This window comes from Peromyscus leucopus, chromosome 3 (assembly GCF_004664715.2).
Source record: "Peromyscus leucopus breed LL Stock chromosome 3, UCI_PerLeu_2.1, whole genome shotgun sequence".
Classification (NCBI taxonomy): Eukaryota; Metazoa; Chordata; class Mammalia; order Rodentia; family Cricetidae; genus Peromyscus; species Peromyscus leucopus.
The window spans coordinates 100,822,802-100,848,452 of NC_051065.1; the positions used below are offsets into that span (position 1 = coordinate 100,822,802).

At 37.8% G+C, this 25,651-nt stretch overlaps 1 protein-coding gene across 8 annotated transcripts in view; it reads right to left on the reverse strand.

Moving 5' to 3' along the window:
* The window catches only part of Exoc6b (exocyst complex component 6B), a 417,559-nt gene that overhangs the window by 146,093 nt on the left and 245,815 nt on the right, over positions 1-25,651 (reverse strand). For 7 of the 8 annotated variants that reach the window (XM_037203853.1, XM_028858058.2, XM_037203851.1 and 4 more), the window contains exon 18: positions 19,977-20,118. In XM_037203853.1, coding sequence (XP_037059748.1) covers positions 19,977-20,118 — 142 coding nt within the window. Of the gene's footprint in view, positions 1-19,976; positions 20,119-25,651 lie in introns of those variants that run through there. The other variant, XM_028858059.2, reaches the window with a different exon arrangement.

The window sequence follows — 25,651 nt, forward strand, 5'->3', positions numbered from 1 at the left end:
CTGTGCACCATGGTGCATGTGTGGAGGTCAGAGGTCAACTTCAGCTGTTGGTCTTCACTTTCCAGTTCTTTGAGACAGGGTCTCTTGATTACTGAATATGTCAAATTAACTGACACAGATTTTGAGGATTCTCCTGTTTCTGATTTTAATTTTGCTGTAAGGATTACAGATAAATGCTGCTGTGCCTGGCTTTTACTTGGATTGCAAGGATTGAAATTAAGGTCCTCACACTTGCTTGCTAAGTACTTTGCCCACCAAGCCATTTCCCAGCCCTTAATTAATTTATGTACTTTAGTCTCCCCAAATGTTTTCAACAATGAAGAGGTATTATTTCTGTAATAAAAAAAAAAACTCTAAAAAGTCTTGGAGAGATATTATAAGAGTCTCCAACTGTTTATCAGGGCCTAACAGACAGAAGAGTACTCATTCCAATGTTATTATAAAAAAGCTAGGCAAAACAAACATTTATAAGAATGGAGTTAGACACCAGAGAAGAGACAAAGCAGAACTATTATTTCCTGCAGAACTATTATAAGGAGAGAAAGAAAATGATCTACAACAACCTACTAGGGACAAATTCCAGGTCATTCTATAAAGATAGAAAATAAAGGGCATCTAAACAAAGCATGTTGTCTCACTAAGTTGAAAAGACACAAGCTATAGTCCAGGAAGCAATGGCCATGGTTCTTAAAAACTCAGAGAAGGATCTTGATGTGACTAGTGCTATAGCTTGGTAGTACAGTAAGTACTTGCCTAACATAGGCAAAACCCTGGGTTCCATAACCAGCACTGAAGCAAACACAATCTGTACTCAAAAAGATTTCATCTTCATTTAAACAATGCAAAAAAGATGATAAAAACTCAAGTCACCAGACAGAAATGGAACAAAGCTGATGCTGAAAATCACGTGTCTCAATGGATACTTGGTAAAGCCTTGCTGTAGCCAAAATACCCAAGTCAATCAATTTAAGGAAGATAAGGTCCCTTGGAATTGGTTAAATACATTGGTGTTTCTCTTAACCATTCATAGGGTCTATAGCAGCCTTTGGTTGGAGGCCAACATGCACAACTGCAAAGCAGAGGCCTTGGAAGGATTCTGTCCAGTATGTTAGATGTACCTGGCTATTCAGTAGTTTTCACAAAGTATTCTGTGTCTTAATGGGGGCTCTTTTCTGAGGTTGTGAAATTCTTTCCCATAAACACACAGTTTTGTACCTGTTAAGGTTTTAATCTGAAATGTCCCCAATGGGCTCATTATTATTGTTCCTCAGATGGTGATGCTATCCTAAGAAACATTGGACTTGAGGCCAGTAGAAGTAGCTCACTAGGGGCAAGGCTTTAAAGGAAAATAAAAGCAAAATCTAACAAAAATTTAAAAATACAACGAACTATGATACCAAACAACATGAAATTTAAAATCTTAGGAACTCCATAAACAATGCCAAAAAATGCTAAGAATTAGAAAATGTAACTCAGGTCCAGAAGGAAAAATTAATTAGGGAATAGTGCTAAAAAACCCATAGATATAATAAGTATTTGAACAGCTTTTATAAAAATGTTCTATACGTCAAAGAGCATAAAGGAATGTGAGAATTATGGGAAGAGAACTAAAAGAGAGACAAAGAACAGCTAAAGCAGAGCTGGGTGTGAGTGGAGCTCAGTGTGGAGTGTCTGTCTAGCATGGGTAAAGCTCCTGGGTTCTAGTTCCAACCCTATGAACAAATATAACAAACCCAAATAGAATTCACACAGATTTACCAAAAGAGAAGTACTGGAACTGAGAAATTAATATAAACTAATTTTACTGCAAATTAGAAACTATTGAAAGACTATTAAAGAATCTGAAGCATCCAAAATGAAGCATATCAAGAATAAAAATGTTTAATAGGTAAATAGAGCATGAAAATCCCAGGAGATACTGGAAAACTGAAAAAGGGCTGCAACATTTTAGAGTATTCCTTCTTAAAAATAAAAAGATGCATATACTGTCTCTTAGTTGGCACTGACAAACTCTAATAACTAAAAGTAAACAAGGAGCTAAAGTTTATAATCCACCCATAAGTCACACCAAATTCAACAAAAATCAATATAAATAAGACACTGGGGGAAGGAAAAGAGCCCAAAATCCAGATGAGAAAAGCAGACAGCAGGAGGCGATGTTCAGCGTCACCCTCAGGTATACAGTATACTGGAGTGCAGCTTGGGCTAGGAGCAACTTGGTCTCAAACAAAACACAAAGAGACATCGGCATCAAAAGCAAACCCAACAAAGACAACAAAGTGAGACTATGGGACTTTTGCCTAGCAGTACCAATGAGAACCACCATTGCCTTCTAACAGACTCAGCGCACAGCAACTGGAGAACAGATACGTATTTTTTCACGTAACTGCAACACTTAATAAACTGGGCCATTGAAAATAATCTCAGGATATTAGTTACAGGATTAACTGTACAGAAATTATACAGAACATGCTCTCTGACTAAAAAGAATTTAAACTAGAAACTATAATTTATACAAATATTCTAAATATTAGAGAAGCCACAAACTTCTAAATAACCAACAGATCAAATAAGAAAACCTAATGTGTTCATAATTGTGTATTTCCCAACTGTACTGAAAAATCTGAAAGAAAAATTTAAAACTTAAAAGCAGAAATTACTGCCCCCCCCAATAAGAAAACATAAAGCTAATCTAAAATACTAAATTGAATAAAAATTTTAAAATAATACAATAACCTAATGTGGTGGCAGATACCCACACTCCCAATATTCAGGAGACTGACAACTTTGAGTCCAGCTGGGACTACTACTTGAGAAGATATTGTTTCAAACATCAAATCAAATCAGAAGAAAAAAAATGATATGACAAAATGCATAAAGTACAGCTGGTACAATACTTAAACGTTATCTTAGAGTTTCTATTGCTATAAAGAGATAGTATGATCATGGCAACTCTTTTTTAAACTTTATTTATTTATTTTACATCCCAACCAAGGTTTCTCCTCTATCCTGTCCTTCTCCCCATTCACCTCCATCTCCACTTCCTCAATTCACTCTCTGCTTCTGTTCAGAAAGAGGCAGGTCTCCTATGGGTGTCAACCAAGCATGGCACATCAAAAATAGAGGTAAGGCTAAGCTCATCCCCATACATTATTAAGTCTGGGAAAGGCAACCCGGTATGATGAGTAGGTTCCCAAAATCCTGCCAAAGAGGGACATCCCTCCTTGCTCTCATTGTTGTGAGTCTCACAGATGGGACATGCTACACAACTGTCACATAAATGTAGAGGGCCTAGGTCAGTCTCATGCAGGCTCCCTGGTGATTGGTTATTGATTCAAGTCCCTATGAGACAGGTTAGTTGTTTCTGTGGGGTTTCTTGTGCTGTCCTTGACCCCTCTGGCTGCCATAATCCTTCTCCCTCTCTTCAGCAGGATTCCCTGAGCTTGGTCTAATTTTTGGCTGTGGATCTCTGCATCTGTTTCCATAAGTTACTAGATGAAGGCTCTATGATGACAATTGAGGTAGTCACCAATCTGATCACAGGAGATGGCCTGTTCTAGCTTCACATCTACTACTGCTAGGAGTCTTAGCTGGGGTCATCCTTGTAGATTTGTGGCAGTTTCCCTTATATTAGGCTTCAAACCAGACCCCGAAAACCCCCACTTTCCAGTCATCTCTCTCAGCACTCTCCCCCTCCACCCACACCAAATCCAATCCCTCATGTTGCCATCCCCACCCACCCCAAGTCCACTCAGGAGATCTCTTCTATTTCCCCTTCCCAGGAAGATCCATGCATCCCCCATTTGGGCCCTCCTTGTCACCTACCCTCTCTGGATATACAGATTGTAACCTGGTTATCCTTACCTTTACAGCTGATATCCACTTATAAGTGTGTACATACCATGTTTGTCTTTCTGGGTCTGGGTTACCTCAATCAGATAATTTTTTTTTCTAGATTAATTTATTTGCCTTCAAATTTCCTGATGCCATTGTTTTTTATAGCTGAATAATAATACTCCATTGTGTAAATGTACCATATTTTCTTTATTCATTCTTTGGTTGAGGGGCATCTAGGTTGTTCCCAGGTTCTTGCAATTATAAATAAAGCTGCTATGAACATAGCTGAGCAAGTGTACTTGTGGGATGGTGGAGCATCCTTTGAGAATATGCACAAGAGTGGTATCACTGGTCTCTGAGGCAGATTGAGTCCCAATTTTCTGAGAAACCACCATATTGATTTCCAAAGTGGCTGTATAAGTTTGCATTCCTACCAGCAGTGGAGGAGTGTTCCCCTTGTTCATCCTCTCCAGCATGAGCTGTCATTTGTGTTTTTGATCTTAGCCTTTTTTGAGAGGTGTAAGATGGAATCTCAGAGTTGTTCTGATTCGTATTCCCTGATGCCTAAGGATGTTTAACATTTATATAAGTGTTTCTCTATCATTTGAGATTCTTTTGTTGAGAATTTTCTGGTTTAGGTATGTATCCCATTTTTAAATTGGATTATTTGGCTTGTTGATGTCTAGTTTCTTGAGTTCTTTATATATTTTAGAGATCAGCCCTCTGTTGGATGTGAGGTTGGTGAAGATTTTTTCCCTTTCTGTAGGCTACCATTTCATCCTACTGATGGTGCTCTTTGCCTTACAGAAGCTTTTCAGTCTCATGAGGTCCCATTTATTAACTGTCACTCTTGGTGTCTGTGCTACTGGTGTTCTGTTTAGGAAGTTGCCTCTTGTGCCAATGCATTCAAGGGTATCCCCCACTTTCTCTTCTATCAAGTTCAGTATAACTGGATTTATGTTGAGGTCTTTGATCAGTGAAGATTTGAGTTTTGTGTAGGGTGATAGATATGAGTCTATTTGCATTCTTCTACATGTCAACATGCAGTTATGTGAGCATCATTTGTTGAAGATGTTTTCTTTTCAGATTTGAAGTTCTTGTTATACAGATCTTTCACTTGTTTGGTTAGAGTTACCACAAGATATTTTACATTGTTAGTGGCTATTGTCAAGAAAGTTGCTTCAGATTTCTTTTACAGCCCTTTTATTGTTTATATATAAGAAGACTAATGTGTGTGTGTGTGTGTGTCTCTCTGTGTGTGTGTCTGTGTGTGTGTGTGTTAATCTTGTATCTAGCCACTTTTCTAAAGGTGTTTATCAGCTGTAGGAGTTTCCTGGTAGAATTTTTTTTTGGTTGCTTATGTTTACTATCATGTCATCTGCAAACAGCAACACTTTGACTTCTTTTCCAATTTATATTGCCTTGATTTCTTTTTGTTGTCTTATTGTTCTAGCTAGAACTTTGAATACTATATTGAATAGATACAGAGACAGTGGACAGCATTGTCTTGTTCCTGATATTAGTGAAATTGCTTTGAGTTTCTCGCCATTGAATTTGATGTTGGCTGTTGACTTGCTGCCTGTTGCTTTTATTATATTTATGTATATTCTTTGTATCCCTGATCTATCCAAGACATTTATCATGAAGGCGTGTTAGATTTTGTCAAAGGCTTTTACAGCATCTAATGAAATGATCATGTTTTTTTCCCCCATTCAGTTTGTTTATATGGCAGATTATATTGATAGATTTTTGTATGTTGAACCATCCCTGCATCTCTGGGATGAAGCCCACTTGAACATGATGGATGGTCTTTTTGATCTGTTCTTGGATTTGGTTTGCCAGTATTTCACTGTGTATTTTTGTATCAATGTTCATGAGGGAAATTTGCCTGTAATTCTCTTTCTCTGTTTAGTCTTTGTGTGGTTTGGATATCAGGGTAAATGTGATCTCAAAAAAAAAAAAAAAAAAAAATGGAAATGCTCCTTCAGTTTCTATTTTGTGGAATACTTTGAGGAGTACTGATATTAGCTCTTCTTTGAATTTCTGGTAGAGTTCTGCATGAAACCATCTGGTCCAGGGCTTTTCTTGGTTGGGAGACTTTTAATGACTGCTTCTATTTCCTTAGGGGTTATAGGTCCATTTAAATTGTTTATTTAATCTTGGATTAATTTTGGTATGTGGTATCTATCAAGAATTTTGTCCGTTGATTTTCCAATTTTTTGGAGTATAGGTTTTTGAAGTATGACCTGATGATTGTCTGGATTTCCTCAGTGTCTGTTGTTGTATCTCCCTTTAGCTTTTTGATTTTGTTAATGTGGGTATTCTCTCTCTGCCTTTTAGTTAGTTTGGAAAAGGGTTTATCTATTTTGTTGATTTTCTCAACGAACCAACTCTTTGTTTCATTGGTTCTTTGTATTCTATTTGTTTCTGTTTAAATGATTTCAGCCCTCAGTCTATTTCCTACTATCTTGGGAGTGTTTGATTCTTTTAGTTCTAGAGCTTTTGGGTGTGCTGTTAAGTAGTTAATATGAGGTTTCTCCAAATTCTTTATGAAGGCACTTACTGCTATGAACCTTCCTCTTTGCTTTCACTGTATCCCACAAGTTTGGGTATGTTGTGCATTCATTTTCATTGAATTCTAAGAATTCTTTAATTTCTTTATTTATTCCTAGACCCACTGGTAATTCAGTTGAGAATTGGTCAGTTTCCATGAGTTTTTAGGCTTTCTGTAGTTTGTATTGTTGAACTCCAACTATAATCCATGGTGATTTGATAAAATACAGGGGGTTATTCCAATTATTTTGTATCTGTTATGACTTGATTTATAACTGAGTATGGGATCAATTCTGGAGAATGTTCCATGAGGCTCTGAGAAGAAGTTATATTCTTTGGTGTTTGGGTGAAATATTCTATAGATGTCTGTTAAGTACATTTGAGCCATAACATCTTTTAGTTCCCTTATTTCTCTGTTAAGTTTCTGTATGGCAGACCTGTCCATTGGTGAGAGTAGGGTGTTGAAGTCTTTCACTATTAATGTGTGGTATTCCACACATGATTTAAGCTTTAGTAACATTTATTTTACAAATGTGGATGCCTTTGTATCTGGGGCATAGATATTCAGAATTAATACATCATCTTGGTGGATTTGTCCTTTGATGAATATGAAATGTCCTTCTCCAATTCTTTTGATTAATTTTTGTTTGAAGTCTATTTTGTTAGATACTAGGATAGCTATACCAGCTTGTTTCTTAGGTCCATTTGATTAGAAAATATTTTTCCAACCCTTTACTCTGAAGTAATGTCCGTCTCTGATGTTGAGGTGTGTTTCTTGTACGCAGCAGAAAGATGGACACTGTTTTCATATATATTATGTTAGCATCTGTCTTTTTATTATTTATTTTTCTTTGGGTTTTGCTCATGTGGGATTATCCACTGCCTATGTTTGTGTGGGTGCGACTAACTTCCTTGGGTTGGAGTTTTCCTTGTAGTACCTTCTGTAAAGCTGTGTTTATGAATAGATACTGATTAAATTTGACTCTGTCATGAAATATCTTCTTTTCTCCATCTATGATAATTGAATGTTTTGCTGGGTATAGTAGTCTGGGCTGGCATCCATGGTCTCTTAGTCTGCAAGAGGTCTATCCAGGCTCTTCATGCTTTTAGTCTCCATTGAAAAGTCAGGTGTAATTCTGATAGTTCTGCCTTTATGTTACTTGGCCTTTTTCCTTTGTAGCTTTTAATATTCTTTCTTTATTCTATATGTTTAGTGTTTTGATTATTATGTGGGTAGGGTCCAATCTATTTGGTGTTCTGTAATCTTCTTGTACCTTTATAGTTATGTCCTTCTTTAGGTTGGGAAAATTTTCTTCTATGATTTTGTTGAATGTATTTTCTGGCCCTTTGAGCATAGAATCTTCTCCTTCTTCTATTCTTATTACTCTTAGGTTTGGTATTTTCATAGTGTCACAGATGTCCTGGACGTTTTATGTAGGGAATTTTTTAGATTTAACATTTTCTTTGACTGATGAGTCTATTTCCTTTATTGTATCTTCAATACCTGAGATTCTCTCTTCCATCTCTTGCATTCTGTTAGTGATGCTTACATCTGTAGTTCTGTTCACTTACCTGGGTTTTCCATTTCCAGAATTCCCTCAGTTTGTGCTTTCTTTATTTTCAGGTCTTAAACAGTTTTGTTTCCAAGAACTGCTTTGTTTTGTTTTGTTTTTGACATTCTTTAAGAGATTATTGATTTTTCCAATTTTTTGGTCGTCTTTTCCTCTATTTCTTTAAGAGATTTTTTTCATTTCTTCTTTAATGACCTCTATCATCTTCATAAAGTTATTTTTAAGGTCATTTTGTGTTTTGGCTGTGTTGGAATGTTCAGGTCTTGCTGTAATAGCAAACGTGAATTCTGGTGGCAACATAATGACCTTTCTGTTATTGATTGTGTTGATGGTATTCTTACACTGGCATTTAGGCATCTGGATTTGGGATGGGTCTAGGTGTTGATTCCTATGTTTGTCATTGTTGGAGGGTTTTTTTTTCCCTTAGTTTCTGTTTCCTCTCTGGTCTTTTGGCCTAAGTGGCCAAGGGTGCTGGTGACTGGTGAGTCTTCAGGTGTCTCCACTGGGGTTTTGGGGGTGTTGGGTCTCGATCCAGTCTAGGCTCTGGTATAGCCAAAGATTTCTTGGGTCTCTATCCCAAGTTCCATAGTATGGATTCATTGTTCAGGATAACTCCAACAGTGTTTCTACCATAATACCATCTTTTCTTCATCCTTTTTCTCTTATTCCACTATCTCCTTCTTCTTTCTCTCTTTCCATATATTTACACATCCTCTTTCATGCTTCTCTTGTAAATAAGAAGTAGGAGGAAGACAAGAAAGGAAAATGAGAATAAAGGAACAATGGAGTGTAAAGAAAAAAGACAAACAGGAAGTGAAGGGAAAAGAAGAAAAGAAAGAAATGTGAAGAAGTAGGAAAGAGGAAGAACACAAAAGGAAAAAACGAGAACTGAGAGGGACAGAAAAGAAAGAAAGGGGGAGAGAAAAAAGAAGAAAAGGAGAACCAATAAAAAAGTAAGAAAAAGAAAGACAATAAAGACAAAACAAAAGTGAAACACCTAGTAAAAATAAAAAAACAATAAGTCATAAGGACTGGTATATACCGGCGTCAGGAGTGCGGCAGTAAAGAAGCAAAATAACAGAGAAATAGCGAAGATTGGTGAGAGAAGAGGAGAACGGAAGGAGTAGAAAATACAAAGCAAGAACAAAGTGAATAAGGGAATGAGACGGGTGCGCAGAAAGTGAGGTTGTCAAGGCGGTCTGTAGGGATGTTGCTTTACATCATGTCGATAGCTTTATCTCCGCCCTTCATGGCGATTCGTGTATACGTAATGGCGTTGCGTCCTTGTAGTAACTGTGGCGTTTTGAGTCGGGTTGTTCGTTCACGTATTCACCGTCTCCTGGTGCTTGTCCCTTTTCGATACTCTCCTTCGAATTATTTCATATTCTCCTGAAGGTGAGAGCTGAGCTTGTGTTATCAACAAGGGCGTGGAGAGTCTAGATAGGCTCCAGCATAGAAAAAATTATCTGCAGTAAAGGAAATAGAAAACATAATTAAAAGACTCTATAAAAGCGATAGTGTATTTAGTTCCTTATTTATACTGGTTTCCTTTGCATTTCCTTAAATGTCAGTACAATGGACAGTCTTTGGTCTACATTGGTGTAAGTGTGGATGCCCCATTCAAATTAAACCCACCTTCTCTCTTTCCTAGGAAGTAAATGATAAATATTTCCATTTCAATTACCAATAGCCTCATGGTGAATACTTGGCAAACACTCACATGACTTTTTTTTCTATTCACTTTCAAACGTAGGGCTCTGGTACGAAGGGAAGATTCTCTCAATACTTACTGTCTGTCTTACTCATATAACTTCTGACTTCCCTCCCCCACCCCTGTCTTCTCTCACATACAAACCACCCACATTTTCAAAGTTTCTGCCTTTAACCATACATTAAATCTTACTCTTCAGTCAGAGTTAAGTGGGAGAAAGCTGAAATATGTTTCTGTTTTATAGATGGAAAATCCTCTCTAAATAAAATAAAGGAAGGGATAATCCTGGCTGGAAATTGGCACCAGTGTGAGCAACCATGATGGAGTCATGGCTACCAGGATTCTCTTGTTCTAGCTGCATCATCATTTTTCCAGCCCTGCTTCCTCTTCCTCCCACATTTTCTCTTTTTCTGTTTTCTTCCTTTCCTCTCTTACTCTTCTCCTTCCATCCCTTCTTGTACTTCTGTCTTTTGTCCTCCTGTTTCCCATCCATCAGCTTTCAGTCTCTCTTCCTCTCCCTGCTCTTCCACATTTTCCATTGTTTCCATTCCTTCTTAGTCTATTCTTTTAGAAGAGAGAAGGTTTAGAATTATTTAACTATAGCCATGTTGGCTATGTATTTTCCATAAATTAATATTGACTGACGCTGACAAACTGTTTTTTTTCCTTTTCTTTTTCTTCTCCCTTAGAAATATAAATTACAGTGTGATTGTTCAACAGATGGAGGCACTGTCAGATGGAGATTAGAAATAGAAATAGATATAGGATGTCATAACACCCAAAGCTCTTGTAGCATTTCTTCCATAATAACATTTTCATTTATATATTTCTAAGTATTTGTTATAAAATCCCTGCATTTGCAGTTATTCCATTTCATGAGGTTTCCCTAGGTCTAGATGTGCATTTTTCTTAGCTCAGGCAACTGCTTGAATTTTCTGAAGCATAATGATATATATTCTTTCCTAATTTTTTTCTTGTTGCTTTTTAGTAAGTTTGTAGTCTAAATGTTCCTATCCTACTTTTGTTGAATTTTAATGAATTCAATATTTTTCTTGCTCTCTCTTTCTCTCTCTCTCTCTCTCTCTCTCTCTCCTCTCTCTCTCTCTCACACCACATTCACACACTCACCACAACACACACACACATCTTTTTTCATAGGCTAAATCTGTTTTAAAACAAAAAAAGTTCTAAATCCCAAATGTTTTCTTTTCAGCAGATGTTATAAAATGATTAGAATCATGTTAGAAACCATAATAAAAATCCCTTTAAAAAGTCTCATCTAAATCATGTCTATTAACTTGAACATAAACCAATAGGTCAGAAAGTGGAGGAATCATGACTGACAAGTGGATGAGCTGAACTTGCATCGACTGTCTTGTGTGCTCTCCAACATTTTGGTCTCCACATATCTACTAAAATACAGGGCCCATTCCTCATCTTAACTTCGCTGAATATGGAGGAGTCAAATAGCACCTGTCTCCTTATCCAAACATGCATTCAATACCTCCTGGTGTATCTATTAGACATCAGCCTAGATTGTAAACACTGCCTTATAAAGGCTGCAACCAATACTCCATCCGTGAGTCTGAGGTTAGCCATCAGATTCTGTGTAGCAGGAATCTTCTAAAGTTCTCTATTAATAAATCAACTCTGAGCAAGTTAATTGGTGTCCATGCGGTAGATCAGTAACAAACAAGCCACACTAGCTCAACCTCGCCCGATCCTCATCTGGTCTTTGTCTCCTTCAGACTGGAGGCCTTCTGATCCTCCATCCGAATGGTTCAGCTGAATTACTGCTCAAAAGCCTGAATGCTTAACCAGCCAATATATCTTAACCAGCCAAATGCTTAACTAGTCCCTAAATCCTCTAGTTCTGGTCTCTGCTCTTATACTCACCTTTTGCTTTCTACCCCCTTCAACCTACTCCCTGGATCAATAAGTGCTGCTTCTGTATTTAAAGTGGGTTCCCATGCTTTGGCTATGTTCCAATTTGGCCTGTCTCACAAGATCCAGAGGATTTCTCATCTCTGGAATGCCTAGATTAAATTGTGAGTGCCACCATTTTTCTAGCCTTTGTATCTATGGCTGTCGTTCTCTGATCCCAATAAATTTATTATAGTACACTATATCTTTGGGGAACACCTAAATACCACCACAGATTTCCTCACATGCCGCGGTTTTCAATTTTGCAGGGAATGTCCTCATCATTTCTAACAGCAGCCCTTTACAGGTCTCAATTTGAATTCACTGTCTCTCTTATTTCAAGGAAACAATCATCTTCTTTGAAGCCAAACTGCACAATTATTTATCTGAAATCACCCCTAATGTCATACTCAAGGGTCATCCTCCTTCAAACCCCTTCAACTTATTTTTAGGCAACTCTTTACCCTCATGGATATTTCATCTAAATTGAGTACATCCTTGAACCTTTTTGATACATAATAATTGCGCTTCATGCATCTTCAATAATCTGGAATCTGTCCTGACAACTAAGTTTTAATCATGTTATGTAAATAAGAATCCAGTTGTTATACACAAGAAATTATAGATTAGTCAATCATGAATAATCATTGAATCATAGGTTAACTAAAGCCCATTTTATTAGAATAAAATGCAGCAGCTATAGCAAAAATATATTTTATTTTCGCAATAACGTTACTTTGTAAGTGCATCAAAAGTCTTTAGAAAAATGCAGCATGTTTGATTCTATTGATTTCTGGATTTCATGAGGTGGATAATTTTCTACTTCTTAAAAGTATCCTCTTGTTCCAGAGTGTGACATATACTCTTCTAATCCCAGTACCTCCAGAAGTACAGGCATGTACAGATCTGTGTGAGTTTGAGGCATGTCTATCTACACAGTGAGTAGTAGTTCAGCCAGGGCTACATGTAGTATCGCCTTATCACAACAAATCACAGTATTCTTTTAAACCCAAGACTGATGCCCCTAAAAGCAACTTAATTGTATTACTAAAATACTAACATATGTTCAAATAATAGCATCTCTTGTGCAGAGGTGCTGGTCTCTTCAGGAAGGAGAAGATTTCTTCACTGATGGATAATCTTTTTCAAGCTCTGACCTTCAATTACTTCCAGTGACAGCAGATAAGTCTCCTCTTATTCACACAATTTCTCAAGCCTACTTTTTGTTTGAACTACTCCTTGCATGAACCTCTGCGTCTCCTAAAAAATATTTCATTATGATTTCCAAAAGTCTACTCATAAATTATAAAGTAGCAACGGATACATAATTTTATGATTGCGCAGGTCATCAACATGAAAAACTGTATTTAGTTGGTCACAACCCTAGAACAGGTTGAGAACATTCTCTATTATATAAGGTATTGTCTTTTTTTGTTTCTACCAGATTTCTTTATGATCATAAGCTGTTTGTTTCACCCTGTGAAGATACTAGCTCTGATGCTTTGCCTTCTCCCAGAATGGACATTATTCTTTATTTGTTGCTTATGTGGTAATCCCCATTTTGCTTCACCTAGCGTGTTAATACCAAAGTTAAATCCTGGAAATTAATTATGTAATATCCCGATGAAACCGTTAAAATTATAGCCTAATCTTATATTAGTAGTTTCTGGGGGAAACAAAAAATAGGATTAAATTCGGTGAACTAGGATTTAAAAGGGAGCAATAAAACCTAAAGCTTGAGGATCTAGGTCAACCTCAGTAAGACTCGATAACGGCTCTCATAGTGTATCTAAAGTATCTCAGCTCTTGGTCATGCCAAATCAAGAACTGCTGAGGTGACATAGCATTCTCTTACCCAGAGGCTCCAATGGACTGTGTGTTGCCTATGGATGTCATTGCTATAGACAAGTGTGTCTAGTGAGAGAAGAGATTTGCATAGACTGTAACTATGCCCTGGAACCAAGCGATAGTTGTAAGCTTGCGATGTGCGTCTGTGATGCCTCAGTGGAGTCAGTAAGTCACTGGATTACCCGAGGCCACGTACCATCCTAGAAGCAGACAAGGGCAGGATATGAACTAGGCTTGTGGTTGAGCTCTGTGAAAGTACCTCAATGGGGTAAGGATCACAGAACCAGTGACACAAAAATGCCACGACGGTTGGGGGGGATAAGTTATACAGCGGCAGTGACACTACACTGGCACCGGTTATCATGGCTTGATCGTCGATCGTGGGTCTGCCTAGACATTTCTTCACGAGAAGTATCACGGACGCGAACCAACAATCAAGAAAAGGCGAAGGAGCAGAAGCCGAGATATATAGAAGGCAAAAGCTCAGAAGGAACGGGTGAATACAACATAGGGCAGAAGATCCACACGTAGAGGAGTGCATATATTGAGTTTTGCTAGTAGGGCTGGTCTCTCCACTAGTCTGGCTAGTGTGTTGTGCAATGAGACACATAATCGTATATAATAGCAAAACATTTATGTAGCGAATAGTATCAGGCCTGAAATAGCTTCACGTATCTATATTCTCGATCTACCTCATTTTAGTGAGGTGGCGGCGTCTAGAGAAATACCAGTTAGAAATACACATAATTATATACCACATAAATCCTAGCCTAACATGTTGTGTGACACATCCATAACACAAATCTATCCAATGTGTATTGTTATATCCGGAAGAAGTAGCTAGAATAGTGGCTCACTTATACGATTCTAGAAGTCCAGGATAAGGCTATTACAAGATAATTGAGTCAGTAATGAAATCAACAAATACCCACAGCCTGTAGAAGAATATCTGAGTAATCTCCCTACCCTTCCCCAAAGAGTGACAACATTTCCGTCCAACAAAGATCACACTCTATACATCTCACCACCACACCGGACCCTCCTCATTGACCGATGCCCATATGCCTAGTCCATATGTAACTCTGAGTATAGGGGCGTAGGCTTTATGTTATTCGATTTCAAATCTATACGTACACAACATGTCACTATATTTTCCATAATAATTAGACCTAATGCTCTTCTAATAACTAAGAAAATATTATTGAGAGAACTATAAACAATCATCAATAATCTGAGAAAAAAGAATAATAATCTACAATTCAACTGAACATATTTAAAGATGAGACAAGTCACAGTCCACGCAGGACAACTCTTAAAAAGATGCATATAATTATTATAAACATGCAGAACCTCAACTGAGAGAGAAGAGTCTTGAAAAAATAGAGCATATGAGCGTCTCATAGACAAATCACACACCTGATCCCATATATATTCATGAGGCATACACTCTATAGTGCATATCTGCTCTAGGCTTGCATGTTCTTATGGAGATCTATACATGCTATAGTACTTATATACTAGGATTAGTGAGAATTTATGCTCTGTCTATCTTAAACCCAGTAATATCATAAAGCTACACAATACAGAGGACAGAACAATGTCCTCAAGCTGTGCATTTATTCAGTACTAGCGTTGAAGAGTAGTGAGAAACCCAAACCACATTTCACATGTTCAAGTATATACTCCTTACAAGATTCGAGTAAGATCATTCGCTACCTCCCCTTCAACTATATGGTCCCACATGCCACAGTACGTAGGAAAGGAAGATACCCGAGACAAACACTTCCGAGTTAGCCTGCTCATAGCAATTAATCTCTATGACCATATATATGCAAAATAGAGAATGTCTACAATTTCAGGCCTCAATGTTCTCTATTTCTCTAACCTATATGAAAAACCCATTAACTTTCTCTATAGTTAGAAGTGCTACTTATCTGACTACAAATTCTTTCAATTTGTGGTATTTGACATTATACTATATGATTAGCTTCACTTTTTATAGGTCTTATTATTTGAGAGACTTCAGAGATTTTATACTTTAGCCCTAATCTCTACTCCTTTTAAATAATCCTAACAACTATATCTTGTAGATTATTCCTCAGAAAAAGACTACATAAGTTGTTGTGCATGCTATTATACATCGTTTGGGCTATAAATTGTAATTCAAGATGATTAAACTCGACAGAATGTTTTCCTTTTAGGATGCACATCCAGAAGTATTTTATCTCATCACATTAAAGAACAAAGAAGTTATAAACATGAGAGGTTACTTAACAATAATCTCACGAGACACTTTTTATCTGTAGCTTCTTTTTGATGTGTATAAGCCTCCAACTATCAAGACCACACGCCTCTTCCCTTCCACCCCTTCCTTAAATACACATTATACAGTCAATAGCCTTTCCTGGAAAAGTGAGATCGGAGAATTTCCTCTATTTCTCAAAAGTATACTATTCCCATGAGAATTTATAATTCCATATCCATCTATTATAATTTTTTGACGAGCAGAAGTTTTTGTTTTCCACATCTATATGACCCTATTATTTGCCCTCTAGTAAGTTGCACTAAAGAATAACACACAACTCAGGCTTCTAAACTTGAACTGCACAATGTTTCCTCGCCGTAAGTCTATAGCCCATCTCTTACACATGGGCGTGAGAAGGATTATATCATCTTACTTTGTTACCACATACACTTACTTTAACTATCTCTCTATACCTCTGCTTTTCCATAAAAGCTACTTCTATCACCACACCTATTCCCACATTTAGTAGATCTCAACTTCATGGCTTTAATAAAACTTTATACTTCCCGACTTCAGATATTCTTGAATTATATCATAAAGAATCTCATAATTTATTGCAGTCCCTTAGAACCCAATATGATTGTTCTAAGTTTTTTTGGTTTATTACATACTCACGCAGGTGGTTTTAATGGTCATAAAAATCGTATGCGAGTGAGTGCTAACAAGATGGCAATAGCCGATATCTACCCTCGATCTTCTCTACATTGCAGAAAAATGATATATAGTAAAATATATTCTCCCAGAGAGAGATTATAATTTAGCTCATGATTAGTATCTTTTATATTAATTCATCATATGATCCGAGCTCCTAGTAGCTGAAAAAATTATATAAGGTTGTGAAGAGCGAACATGACCCCTGGTTGGTTTAAAGAAAATATGAAAGAAACTGTCAACATAAAATCTATCTACAACAAGCAACAACAGACAATGAGTTCGATTTTTGGTTTTGAGAACACAGAGAACTATGTTACTGTAGACTCTCAGGAGAGTTATTTTAAAATGCACATAAAGTGTATCTATAGAATATAGAACATATTCACAAAGCATGATATGCAGGGTGAATACGAACTATAATCAATGGAGAGTATACAAAATCGAGTAGAAATTTACACAAACTTGAAAGTTCACAAATTAGAATTGAATAACACATTGACCACATTTCACTGAGCCACCACATGTGAACTAGCCTAGTTACTCAAAGAAAACACTTACCATCTGTGAGTGATTGTAATGTTCTCACGCCAATTAAAACTGAGCCTGTATGACGTATCCCATAGGAGAGAGACCGAGAAGGTTCAGATATCTACCACAGAGAGACAAGTGAAGACGTAGACAAACATGAAGCTGATCGTGTAGAGTCTCTCCAATGTATTTCTCAAAGGTGCATCACACTGAGAGTGTCCCTACCCTATTTATTTTCATCCTTCAGTTGGCGGAACAACACTATCTATTTACAATAGATCCCAAATAGTATATGTAGTGTCTTTTATAAATGATTAAATGATGCGAATAACGTGCATTGAGAGATAGATGCATGATAAGGGAAAATTTACAAACTGTGTACACTGCTGAAGCTCAGATGTTACATACCTGTGAGAACCTTGCGCACTAAATACAGTCGAGTTAAGTTATGTGAAAATAGTGTCACTACATAGAGAGGAGAAACAGCCACACGTTCACTATATAATCGTCGACTCCAGACAAGAGAAGATGAAAGTCTTTACAAAGAGACATTCACGAGATTGGTTTATCACTAGTACACAACAGCCTTAGGAAGGCCTAGACGATGAGACTGCGTATATGCGAAAATCAGTGAAGCTGCAAAATAGATATGAAGAACTGTGCTATATATACCATATACACAAGAATAAGAACATTATATATCGATCTGATAAACCCAGAAAAAAAAACGATTGTCCGATTTATAGGACCAATACAGGAAAAACACTAAGGAAGGCCACCATATTAAGTGAGAGATAGAAACACCAGCACCAAGAACGACACCAAATATAACGCGAAAATGAGATTTCAATTAGAGCTAGCGTGATCTGGAAAGGTCACACACCATTCACAAAGTGAAAGAAATAGAGAAGGAGCAAGGAAATGGGATGCCTAAGAGAGCCAAGTGAAAAAAGCCTAGGAGAAAGAGATATAGAAACAAGAGATATATAAAAATATCTAATTTATGATTTCCCGGCAAGCAAGTTGGAGAAAGAAGGAGTTATAGTTAGTGGTACAACGAATGTTACAAAAAATTACAGCAATGATATATAATGAGATTCTTGAAAGGAAAAAGACTATAATTCAGAAAAGGGATGCTGATAAGAGAAAAATAAGCCAAATCTGAAGGCAACACGATTAATTGTACAATTTTATTAGTGTCAATTTAGCCAATATGCTATACATAACTACAATAACTTCACCATACAACACCACTTAATTTCATAATAACATCTAGCGCTGTGGACAGTCAGCGTAATGTTGATATGCCACACACTCAGATAAATAAAAAAATAGAGTATATTCTGAAATGGGAGCACGTGAAACAGAGCAAGAACACCCTGAAGCGCCATCTGAGTACACTAAGTATACAAGATGTTTCACTGGGTAGCTGACACCTCAAGATTTTGGAGGACATGAAGGCCCTGGGCTCCTAGCCACTTCACAGACTTCAGTGGCTGTTCTGTTGTCTGTCAAGCATCATAGGTTTCCTGCATATGGCAACTTACTGGTGGCCAAAGGCTCCAGTGCTGCCCCACTGCAGATTTCCAGAGCTGCTCCTCTGATATCCCAGCTGTATCATCAGCCCCACACTCCTTATCTGGTGGGGGTTTTGTTGTTCTTTTTCCTAGTGATAGAGTGCTGTTGTTTTGCTGCTAAACAGTGTCTGCAGCTTGAAGCCAAGGGGAACTGAGCAGTTTCTGTGCTGCTGCTCTCTGAAAAACCATGGCTTATATGGTCTGCTGTCCAGTGCATGGGCATAGCTGTTTCACACAGTTAGCTAATTTTACAGATGTTTATGGTGATACTTTATGATGACTAGAAATGGAAATCCCTATAAGTGCCATTTAAAAGACCAAATGAAACAAACTGAGCAGTTAATGTTAGTGGCCAAGGGAGAGAAGCAATTAAACAGTCCTACCCAGCTTCAACACCTATGAGCCAGCATGACATGATATGGATAAAAAGGTGCATGCTGGTGGTAACCAACAACTAATTGGACTTAAGCTCCATTCAACAAAAGGGAAATCATGCCTGATACTGGAAACCTAGCCAGCTTTGTAGGACTGGTGACATCAATGACCTTAGAAAAAACTCTCCTATGGCTTTTTTGCTAGACCAGCATAGTTCCATACTACATTCTAAACCTTGTCTTTATACCCACAGATAAATGTATCTACCACTTCTCATCAAAGAAGTTTCTCTTTAAAGCAAATGGAGACCATTGAAGAAAACCACAATTGGACATAATGCAGAGATCAACAGATCATGGGAAGCCCAGCCTAAAGGGATACACCTACAATATAGGTCATGCATCTGTGGTTCAGGGAACATGGCAGGAGAAGGGGCAGAAAGGTTGTGAGAGACAGACTACCAGGGAGTCTGCTGTGAAAATCTCTCCTAGACAGGAGCTGTGTAGACAAGAGCAAAACAATGGCAAATATCAAATGTACATGTTAATAAGGAATGGGGAAAATCTACAATGAACTGCGGGCAACTAATTGGGAGAAGAATTAGTTTTTCCTCAGGATGAGCTCCCTTATTGGCTGGCCACTACAGAGTGGGTAGCCTTGAAACCATACACATACCACCAAAAAACATACTCAGCAGATTTTATACACACACACACACACACACACACACACACACACACACACACACACACACACAAAATGTATGTAACAATAATAATTAAAAAAAGGGGCTATCAACTTGAGAGTTGTAGGGATCATGGTGAGTTCAAAGGAGGGTAACTGGGAGGGGCTGAAGTGAGAAAAAGAGGGGGGAAAGAGATGTAATTATATTTCAATTTAAAACATATTTTAAAAAGCCAACATAAAAAATAAAAATAAACAAAACATCTTGTAAGATACCTTTACCATCTAGATACTTTTTGACACCATGAAGAACACTGACTTGACAGACCTAAAACTTTTTGCTTTTTCTTTCATATCAGAGACAACATAAGTTTATAAAACAAGCAAGCAAAAAGGGTTCACTGACTTACGTTCACATTCTCTGACATCCAGGTTGAACTGCTGCAATGCTCCCAAAGTGAGCTGCCTTACTTCCGCTTCCAACAACAGTTGCATCAAGGATGTGGCTAAATGCTTGCAAGCTGACATACAGGCTGTCTGGGCCACCTTTCCCTGAAATATAAACATGTAAACCAGAATGTTAGTTAAATGTGTTAAAATGAAATGCCATCTAAATCTATTTATTCGTTTATTTATTTATTTATTTATTTATTTATTTATTTAAGATAGCATCTCACGTATCCCAGGATGGCTATGTACTTGCTATGTAGACAAGGATGACCCCGAATTTCTAACCTTACTGTCTTAACCTCCCAAGTATTGGGGTTGTGGGTGGGCACCACCATGCCTAGGTTATGGGATGCTGGGGTCAAACTGAGGTCTTTGTGCATTCTAGGCAAGCACTCTATCAACTGTGAATATCCCCAGATATTAAAGTTTAAATAACTTACTCTATTCCTCAGTTAGGAATTTCTTTAAGGTTCTCCCTATCACAATATTCATATATCTAATAGCCTTGGAATTAAACATATGTTAACATCAATTATTTTAAATAGTGACTCCAATTCCACCAGACATGGTAATTAGAACAGTAAGCTATATTCACAAAACCCAATTATGGAGCCAAGAAAAATATTTTAAAAATTAACAGTAGAGAAGCAATACTCAAAAATGGGAAGTAAACTGAGACAGAATGTTACAAGGGGAATAAATTTGAAAAAGTCTCTTCTAAAAAAATTCTTTATAAATTCTAGCAAGTCTCTAGATATAAGCCAGTACTTACTGCTCTATGAATTGCCAGTAAATTCAAAACAAAAATGCTCTCCAAAATGTAATTAAAAGGTTGGATTTTGTTTTCTTAGAAAGTATTGAGATTTACAAATGAATTCTGAGCTAATTTTAAAACCAGATTTAAAATGAATACTATTTTTATTAAAGTATTCAAAATACTTAGATATTCACAAATAATACAAACAGTTTGTTCACCTAGATGACACCATTAATTGCTGTCCTACTTTGCATCAGAAGTGGCCATTATCAGTATTAGGTTATGTACATTGTAAGCACAATTCTGAGGGAATGGGGTGTGGCTCAATGATAGACCACTTGTCTAATGGTGCCTGAGGCCTATCCATCTCTAGCACCACAAAGAGAAAAAAAGAAATGCTGTTATGATAAATATATACAGCCACATCTATACCACACTTTCCTTATTAAGGATCCTGTCATAGTCTGCTATGGAATGAGATTCTTTTGGATTACATCTTTAAGCTTTCTTCCTCCTTAAACAGGAAATTATCACCCCTTCTTTCTCACAATTATATGAATGTGGAGGTTCATATTATCTCTCATATAGAAATACCTTAGGCCAATGCTTAACTTAGGCCCTAACTTGGTACTCTTTTGGTGTCTTTACTGAAAGTTTGGGGAGAACTGGAATCTGAACATTTCATGAATCCTGGTAACCACTCACCTTCTACACATTGGCAGTTTTTTGTCTATTATTTTGTTTGCCTGATCTCATAGATTTCACTTCACATGTGGAAAAAGTAGCCTCAACTTCCCAAGGATCCCAATGCTTATTTCTCACTCTATTTCTCAAGATGGCTTCCTCAACACTACACTACTTCCTTGAACCCAGCAGTCACTTTGTCCCAAGCTCTGGCCACAGTCATCTTAGACCAACAGTACTGCCATTCTTCAGGGTTGAACTGAAGAGACTGGGATAGCCAGCTGTGCAACAGAAAGCATCTAGTCTAGGACTCAAGGTCAAAGCTGGTACTAGTTACTGTATCATGATTAGCAATGGGTATCTCATCTTTTTTTTCTGTAATATACTTATACTAAGTATATATCAATAACTATATGGGGATAATCTTATTTTTTTTCAAAATTTCTAAGTTTCAGTTATTGTCCTCTGACCCCATCACATCTATAAGAATTCCACTATTATTTGTACTACTGACAATGTACCTTTGTTCTCTATCAGCTTTTAAAAGAGAGTCTTTTTTCTTCCTTCTTCTTCTTCTTCTTCTTCTTCTTCTTCTTCTTCTTCTGCTTCTTCTTCTTCCTTCTTCTTCTTCCTTCTTCCTTCTTTCCTTCTTCCTCCTTCCTCCTCCCTCCTCCCTCCTCCCCCCCTCTTCCTCCTCCTTCTCCTCCTCCTCCTCCTCCTCCTTCTTCTTCTTCAGAGATAGGGTTTCTCTGTATAATTGCCCTCCCTGGCTGTCCTGGAACTCACTTTGTAGACCAAGCTGGCCTTGAACTCACAAAGATCTGCATCTTTTTATATCTTAAAACACAGGGTTTCATGTAGACTAGGCTGATCTCAAGTTAGCTATTAAGCTGAGCATTGGTCTTGCATTCCTAATCCTCATGTCTCTACTGCCCAAATACAGGATAACAGACTTGTAATACCACACACACTTTAGGCAGTGACAGGAATGAACCCAGGGCTTGATGTGTGCTAGGTAAGCATTCTACCAACTAAGCTACATCCCAGCTCCACTAAGATTTCTTTTTCTCTACATTTATCATTTATCAGCAACCTCACCATTATTTATCTACAAAACAATGTTCTTTCAATGTACTACACATTTCTATGACCTTTAGAATCTGGAGTAAGACATCTTTGCTGTGTGATGTCTTTCTGTATGCTGTGAATATGTGTTGTTCTGATCGGTTAATAAATAAAGCTATATTGGCCTATGGCAAGTCAGCTTAGAGGCAGGCAGGAAATGCAAGCAGATAGACAGGAAGAGAAAGGCAGGGTCTGGAAAGAGATGCCAGCCAGCAACCCAAAGAGCAAGATGCCAGCAGACCGGTAAAGCCACAGAACATGTGGCAAAACACAGATAAATAGAAATGGGTTAATTTAAGATATAAGAGTTAGCTAGCAAGAAGCTTGAGCCATAGGCCATGGCCATACATTTTGTAATTAATATAAGCCTCTATATGTTTATTTGGGTCTGAAAAGCTGCGGGAACAGGCAGGACACTGGAAAACTTCTGACTACACATCTCTAGTATAGAGGCACCTTGAGCACCATTTCCTTGAATGATGCTTTTGTACTGCCATCTCTCTTTCCTCTCCCAAAACAGAGAGTAGACAGGCCCACAAGGCCTACATAGACACAGTGTGATAGTTTGAATGTAATCAGCCTCCATAATCTTATAGGCACTATTAGGAGGTGTGGCTTTGTTGAAGTGGGTCTGGCTTCATTGGAGCAAGTATGTCATTGTGGGGATGGACTTTGAGGTTTCTTATGCTCAGGATACTGCCTAGTGTCTCAGTTGACTTCCTGTTGCTGGCAAGATTTAGGACTCTCAGCTATTACTCCAGCACCACATCTGCCTGCATGCTGCCAAGTTCCCTGTCATAATGATAATGGATTGGACCTCTGAAACTGTAAGCGAGCCACCCCAATTAAATGTTTTACTTTATAAGAGTTGCCATGGTCATGGAGTCTCTTCACAGCAATAGAAACTCTAACTAAGACACTCAGTTAGTTGCATGTTGGGTTTTTTTTCTACAACACACTCAGTAGAAACCATCTTTGAAATCTCAATCTTTTTGAGGGCTAGTGATATATGACATTGTCCTCTTGAGATGCTGAACAGCAGTGATAATGGCTATCTACAGACACAGAATATCAAGAGCCAACAGCATGCTATGCTCTACTGGCCTTCAATGTGTTAGAGATACTGTCAACTTCCTATTAGGATAGGTTTATTAGGATATATTCTAATTAGGTGAATAAAATGCACCTTAGACCTTTCAACTATTCTCCACAAATTTCCTTTTTTTCTCTGTGTGTGCTTGGGGGATGGGAGGGAAGAGATTTTTTTCTGTTTCTTTTTCCTCCTACTTTTTTCTAGTTTTGGACAAGATCTTGGAATATGGTCAAGGCTAGCTCAAATTTGCATTCGCATTTCACCTACCAAGTTGCACTACCACATTCAGCTAATCTAGGTGCTTTCTACAGATCTGAGCTTAGGTTTATTCATCTTGAACTGAGCTTTGAGTTTACTGTTGTACTAGCTGATTTTGTGTGTCAACTTGACATCAAGATAGAGTCATTAGAGAGGCAGGAGCCTCAGTTGAGGAAATGCCTCCATGAGATCTAACTAATTGTAAGGCATTTTCTCAATGATCAATAGAGGAGGGTCTAGCTCATGGTGGGTGGTGCCATCCCTGGGTTGGTGGTCCTGAGTTCTATAAGAAAGCAGGCTGAGAAAGCCCATAAGCAGCACCCCTCGATGGCCTCTGCATCAGCTCCTGCCTCCAGGTTCTCACCCTGTGTGAATTCCTGTCCTGGCTTCCTTCAGTGATGAACAGCAATGGGGATGTATAAGCCAAATAAACACTTTCTTCCCCAACTTGTTTTTTGGACATGGTGTTTTGTTGCAGCCACAGAAACCCTAACCAAGATAAATGTTCAATGTATTTACTGTATCTTTTAAAATTCATGTAATAAAACCAGTTGCAGTAATGTACATCTGTAATCCTAACATTCAAGGGGTAGAAGACTAGGGTTTGAAGCCAGCCTGGTGTAAGACACTCCTTTTCCCCCCCCCATATGAATTTTTAATCTCAGATTTACTATTTTAGAATGAACAATGACTCTTAATCCTGTTCAAATAACCCATCTTTTTTGGTATGTTGTCCATTTTCCCTACTATGGTGGTTTGAAAGAAAATGACTCCCAAAAGGAGTGGCACTACCGGGAGGTGTGGCTTTGTTGGAGTAGGTGTGGCCTTTTTGGGGGAAGTGTGTCACTGTTGGGGGCAGGCTTTGAGGTCTCATATATGCTCAAGCTTCACTCAGTGTGCCACAAAGACCAGTTCCTGTTGCAAGATGTAGGATTCTCAGCTACTTCTCTAGAACCATGTCTGCCTGAACACTACCATACTCCCTGCCATACTCTCCCCACCATGATGACAATGGACTAAACCTCTAAAACTGTAGCTACTACCTCAATTAAATGTTTTCCTTTATAAGATTGCCATGTCTCTTCGCAGCAATAGAAACTCTAAGACACCTACCCTGAAGGTTTGTTGTTGTTGTTTGTTTCTTCAGTTTTCTTCTTACGTTAACATCAACATGTGAATCATCTCAGGACCTACACTTATCAACTATGAGAATGTTTATCCTACGTCAATTTTTCCTTCTTATTAGCATTTTAGAAAGTCTTGGTTTGTACACATGCCTTGCAGGTGAGATGCTATACAGTCTCCAGATTAACTTCTCAGCCTCAACAGAGTTTGGAATTTTGTTCTAGCAAGCAGATAGATAGGTTGATTGTCTTGGTTTTGTTAGACTTGTTTTTAACTTTATTATTATGGATCTATGCTCATCTTGTCTTTACTCTTGGGGCGTTGTTGTTAGTTCTTGTGCATGGCCCTCCTGGCATTTCAGCTAAACAGCATAGTTTTCACTAGCTCTCTCCAGGGACACAATCCTCTATGTGTCTGTCTGGCAACTTCTGGAATGTCTGCTGAGTTCAGTCTTCAACAACAATTATCTTTCCAATCCTGCAAAGTGTCTCTCTGCCTCTGTAGCTTAACACTAGCCAACAATTAAGAGTAACTTTATGAAGTTTGGTGGGTTTGTTTTACGGGAAGGATAAAGTTCTTTCTCTTTTCTCACT